This window comes from Homarus americanus, unplaced genomic scaffold, assembly GCF_018991925.1.
Source record: "Homarus americanus isolate GMGI-L3 unplaced genomic scaffold, GMGI_Hamer_2.0 scaffold51088, whole genome shotgun sequence".
Classification (NCBI taxonomy): Eukaryota; Metazoa; Arthropoda; class Malacostraca; order Decapoda; family Nephropidae; genus Homarus; species Homarus americanus.
Window position 1 is genome coordinate 1 of NW_024712932.1, and position 6119 is coordinate 6119.

The 6119-nt window shown below is 44.6% G+C and overlaps 1 protein-coding gene across 1 annotated transcript; it reads left to right on the forward strand.

Moving 5' to 3' along the window:
- Nucleotides 1-2557: 2557 nt before the first annotated feature.
- On the forward strand, nt 2558-3355 carry LOC121865352 (the record flags this gene model as incomplete). The annotated part of the gene is made up of 2 exons (XM_042364691.1): nt 2558-2681; nt 2865-3355. Coding segments are annotated over exons 1-2 (615 nt in total), but the record flags the coding sequence as incomplete, so codon positions are not given.
- Between the last annotated feature and the right edge of the window lie 2764 nt (nt 3356-6119).

Sequence of the window (6119 nt, forward strand, 5' to 3'; positions counted from 1 at the left end):
CAGTGTTGTGTTATTTATTATGTTGATTTTATACTTGTTGCGATCGTTGGAATGTTGTGTATAAAGTACAAAACAAAGGTTAATTATCTTATTACTCAATATACATACAACTTCTTCTCCTCAATATACATACAACCTCTCCTCCTCCTCCTCCTCAACATGCATACAACCTCTCCTCCTCCTCTTCAACATACATATAACCTCTCCTCCTCCTCCTCAACATACATACAACCTCTCCTCCTCCTCCTCCTCAACATACATACAACCTCTCCTCCTCCTCTTCAACATACATATAACCTCTCCTCCTCCTCCTCCTCAACATACATACAACCTCTCCTCCTCCTCTCCAACATACAACCTCTCCTCCTCCTCCTCCTCCTTGCCACATACAACCTCTCCTCCTCCTCACTTGCCCTCCCCAACCTCTCCTCCTCCTCCTCCTCAACATACACTTACAACCTCTCCTCCTCCTCCTCAGCATACATACAACCTCTCCTCCTCCTCCTCCCCAACATACATACAACCTCCTCCTCCTCCTCCTCAGCTTTTTTTACCCTTCGCCTCTCACCCTCCCTCCTCCCTCCTTTATCCCCTTACAACCTCTCCTCCTCCTCCTCCTCAACATACACTTACAACCTCTCCTCCTCTCCTCCTCAACATACACCTTGCAACCTCTCCTCCTCCTCCTCCTCAGCTTACCTTGGCCAACCCTCTCCTCCTCCTCCTCCTCAATATATATACAACCTCTCCTCCTCCTCCTCCTCAACATACATACAACCTCTCCTCCTCCTCCTCAACATACATACAACCTCTCCTCCTCCTCCTCAACATACATACAGCCTCTCCTCCTCCTCCTCAACATACGTACAACCTCTCCTCCTCCTCCTCAACATACGCCTGGCCTCTCCTCCTCCTCCTCCTTGCCACCGCCACAACCTCTCCTCCTCCCTCCTCCCCAACAGCCCACATACAACCTCTCCTCCTCCTCCTCCTCAACATACATACAACCTCTCCTCCTCCTCCTCAATATACATACAACCTCTCCTCCTCCTCCTCCTCAACATACATACAACCTCTCCTCCTCCTCCTCAACATGCATACAACCTCTCCTCCTCCTCCTCCTCAAAATACATACAACCTCTCCTCCTCCTCCTCAACATGCATACAACCTCTCCTCCTCCTCCTCCTCAACATACATACAACCTCTCCTCCTCCTCTTCAACATACATATAACCTCTCCTCCTCAACATACATACATAAAAAAATAATAATAATAATACAAAATAAAGTTCTCATGAAGGGGATACTTACTAAAACATTTTCCCAGCATCACGGCTCAAGTATCATGGCACCTAGAACAACACCTCCTCCTCCCCCTCCATAATATAATTCCTACGAGTCCAAATAAACGAGCCAGTGAAGTTGTTGTGTGAGCATTGTTCTAGGAGACTCATCCATCGCCGCACGCTGCCTCCGGAAGGTAAGGTCTAGCACCATAATAGTGAGTCGTGATACAGGGCTACTGCACCATTGTTTTCACTGCTCTTGTTGCCACACCTGATGCATGAGGTGCCCCCACGCCACTGCCGCCATCACCCTTATCTCTCATGGGGGGGGGGGGGTAAGGGCTTTATCTGCATCAAGATTATCCTTTTCTTGAGTGTTTGTGTGTGTGAGAGGAACAGGGGAAAGGGGAAGATGGGTGGGGGAGAGGGATGATTGAAAGAGTAGGATTAGGAGGAGGTGGAGAAAGGGAGGAGGAGGAATAAGAAGAAAAGCAAGAGGAGAAGGAAGAAGAAGAAACGGAAGAGGAGAAAGAGGAAGAAGCGGAGGAGGAAGGGTGGTTGGGTATATGCTGTACGTGTGTGTGTATCTCCGGGTAGGCGGCGGGTTGGATGTGTGCCTGCATGTGAATGTGCCGGGTAGACAGGGTGTATGTATGCATGTATCTGTAGGTGTTTGTGTCTGTTTGTGTGTGTGTGGTGTGGTGTGTGTTTATGGCCCACAAAGAAGAAATGTCACACCGGTAAGATCTTTAGATGGCACCACGCTCTACAAAAGCAATCAAATGATTGCATTAAGATGGGCTGAGCACTTCAGGACACTTCTAAATCAAATTAATCCAATAACACCTACAGTACTGGATAACATTCCACCCATGCCGACCCTGCACCTCCTGGATGAAGCTCCACTCCTACAAGAAGTGGAAACTGCAATACGAGGGATCAGCAACAACAAGAGCGCTGGACCTGACGGCATTTCTGCTGAAATTTACAAACATGGAGGTCCCCATCTGATTGAGCGCCTCCATAGCGTCTTACTCACCATATGGGCCACAGAGACCATCCCCCAGGATTGGAAAGATGCAAATATCAAAACAATCTATAAGAATAAAGGTGACAAAGCAATCTGTGGTAACAGCAGGAGCATCTCCCTCCTTGTAGTTGCTGGCAAGATCCTGTAATAAATCATGTTCTCAAGACTTATCCAAAACCTAACGGAGAACACACTTCCTATATCCCAATGTGGATTAAGGAAGGATCGCAGTACAATAGACATGATCTTCGCAGCTAGGCAAATTCAAGAAAAGAGTCGAGAGCAAAACATAGACCTTTACACCGCCTTCATTGACCTCTCCAGAGCTTTCGACACAGTAAACGGAGAACTTTTATGGACTACATGTATGTTGGAGAGGGTCGGTGTACCACCAAGATTTTTAAACATCCTCCGCCAGATGCATGATGGAATGCAAGCCCGGGTACTTGTAGGTGGTGTGCAGTCAGAACCATTTAGTGTCCAAATGGGCTTAAAACAGGGCTGTGTGCTGGCACCTGTGTTGTTTAACATCTTTTTGCTGGCTGTAGCACAACTCTCACACAATGCCCTTGGGCCTGATGCAGGTATGGGCATACGGTACCGTCTTGACAGTAGCCTTTTTGATATTAGGCGTCTGGAAGCCTACACAAAGACCTTAACAACTCAGGTCATAGAACTACAGTATGCAGACGACTGTGCAATAATGACACATAACAGAGAATCTATGCAACGTGCACTGGACGTGATCTCAGGTATTTACAGCTCGCTTGGTTTGCAAATTAGCACCCAGAAGACTGAGATTTTTGTCCAGTCCATTGTTCCACCAAAAGAAGCACCACAATTCTACTCTAATGGAGATCTTATCAAAATAGTAAACCAGTTTAAGTACCTTGGTAGCACTCTCACACCCACCTGCTCACTGGATATGGAAATTCAAACCAGAATCAATTTAGCTTCAGCTGCATTTGGACGTTTGAGAACAAGAGTCTTTCTCAACAATGACCTCAAATATGGAACGAAGACTGCAGTTTATCTCGCGGTTTGTATATCTACATTATTATATGCCTCAGAAACCTGGGCGCCCTACAAACGCCATATCCAAATGCTGGAAAACTTCCACACTAGACACCTTAAGCGTATCTTTGGAATATCCTGGGAAGATAGAGTGACCCGTGAAGAACTATATCGTCGCTCAAACACGACCAGCATTGAAACCACGCTAGCCAAAAGACACTTGTGCTGGCTTGGACATGTTATCAGGATGCCAGACCACCGGCTTCCACATGTTATCAGGATGCCAGACCACCGGCTTCCAAGACAAATATTACATGGCAAGCTCTCAAATGGAAACCGCTCGGCGGGAGGACAGAAAAAAGAGATAAAAGGACCACTCTAAAACTCTACCCATGTGCTGTAATATACAACCAAATTCACTGGAGTAACTAGCCTCAGACCGTTCCTTATGGCGCTCAACATGCCATAGAGGAGCGGAAACACTTGAGACCTCACTGAACCAAAAGAGAGCTACTAAACGAGCCCAACGACATCAGAGGGTCCAAGGCATAATTCTCTCAATGAACAACATCCCTGTCACCTATGCAACAAGATCTGCGCCTCCAGGATTGGACTCCATAGTCATCTACGGTGGCATCAGAGAAATAACACATAACTCACCAATCATCTCATCTGGAGCAGCATCGTCATTGACTTCGATGGACTGCCATAAGCAGTAAGTAGATAAGTGTGTGTGTGTGTGTGTGTGTGTGTGTGTGTGGTGTGAATTCATATCTGTCTACTGTATGCATGACCATTTACGTACTCTGGATCTGTTTATGTGTGCATGTGTTTAGATACCAGACCCTCTGTTACGTCTCTGGGGATCATGGCACAGCTGACGTCGCCTGGGGGGAGGGGGATGCTCTTACGACAGTCAGAATAAAAATTACAAACATCTATTACTCCTTGACGTTGACCATAACAGCCCATCACATCATTCTCTCGTGGTACTTAATCCGGCCTTAATTTTCCTCCTCACGTCACACACACGTCATGTGATTCTCAGTCATAACATGCAAGCAAAAACCTGTCGTCATGGTGATTAATGAGAAAATATCATGGGACTAAAAAAAAACCACACCAAGCATATTATTTAACGTTGTCTTCTCTTTGATATAAATTAATGAAGGTTTTTAGTCACCGAGTCTTGAAAACATCTGTGAAGTTTTTTTTCCTCGTATGAAATTCAACTTAGATTTTAAGCATCACAGTTTTAGTGGGAAATATTTTCAAGAGTCATTATTGATAACGTTACGTGGGCCCCAAAAATTCTGTGAAAAAGAAAGAATTGTCACATCATCCTGAAATAAACGATGATTGATAGTAATATTATCTCTACATTGTCGTCCATAATTAAGATGTAAAACTCACGGATTATACTCGAATATATTGTCTTCATGTACCCAGCCGTGTATAAGGCATACTTACATGATAATATTGTATCATTTTGTGAAATATGATGGCAGAATTGGGCAAAATTACAGGACTTAACCGCAGTGATAAATTATAGATCCAGGTTACGTCGTGTTGGCTTTTAAGTCTCATGAAAAATATTCTCGAAGCAGTAAAATTTTTCAGATCATGAAGACCAAGAGAGACACGAGTCCTCTCTTAACTACACTAAATGACAGTTTATTATAAGGTTTAATATGTATAAATTAACCCAACACAGCTAAATTCCTGTAACAATACGTATTTTTGGGGCGATATTTACTGATATAAATCTAAATAGTGGAAGTTTCACCTGGAATAATAATAATACCACCATACCTGTCGTATCCACTAATTTAGTAAACTAATCCTAGTTACTTCAGAATTATAATCCTTCCATTAACTCCACTTAAACTACATCTTCACCTACCTATTCAACCTAACTTAATGGTTTACCTTTTTATTGAATCTAAGCCACACCTGTATAACAACGGCTCTCACTGCACCACTCTACTGTATAACATTATCTTTTCAAACCTGTGATATTGAATAAGTTAACTCAGGTGTATTATAATAAAGCCACAGGTGTATCAAGAGTCGCATCCAACCAGGTAGTTACAGTATGTCTTTGTACCATTGTTTTCGTGTGTGAGTTTTCTGCTTAATTAGATAGTTCAGGTTAGGTTAGGTTAGGTTAGGTTAGGTTAGGTTAGGTTAGGTTAGGTTCCTCTTTGGTTTAATGATTTCGCTATGGTTATCCTTCATCTCTCTCTTTCTCTCCCTTCTTTCTTATCTTATCTACCTCCCTCTCCTTCCCGCTCCCGTCTTCTTCCCCTTCCTTCCTTCCCTTTCTTTCCACTTCCTTCATCTTCTCCCTTTGTTTACCACTCCTTTTCTCTCCTCCTCCTCTCCTTCCTCTCCTACCCTTTCAGGCTTCCTCTTTTCCTAACCTCTCCTTCCTCCTACCACCCTTTCTCTTCCTTTTCTCTCCTCCTCCTCTCCTTCCTCTCCTACCCTTTCAAACTTCCCTCCTTTCTCCCTCCTTCCTTTCCACACACCCACTTTTACTATTGAGAGTGCGTCCCTCTAACCTCCCCCCACATCACTCCTTCCCTCCCTCCCTCCCTCCCTCACCTTCCCTCCTCCTTTCCTCCTCCTTCCCTCCTCTCTCCTTCACCTTCCCTCCCCCTTCCCTCCTCATTCACTCCTTTCCCCATCATTCCCCCTTTCTCTCCGCTCCTCCCCCATCATTTTCTTCTTTCTATTTGCTTTCTCTCTTCACCCTTTCCACATCCTTATCCTTCTATACACCCTTC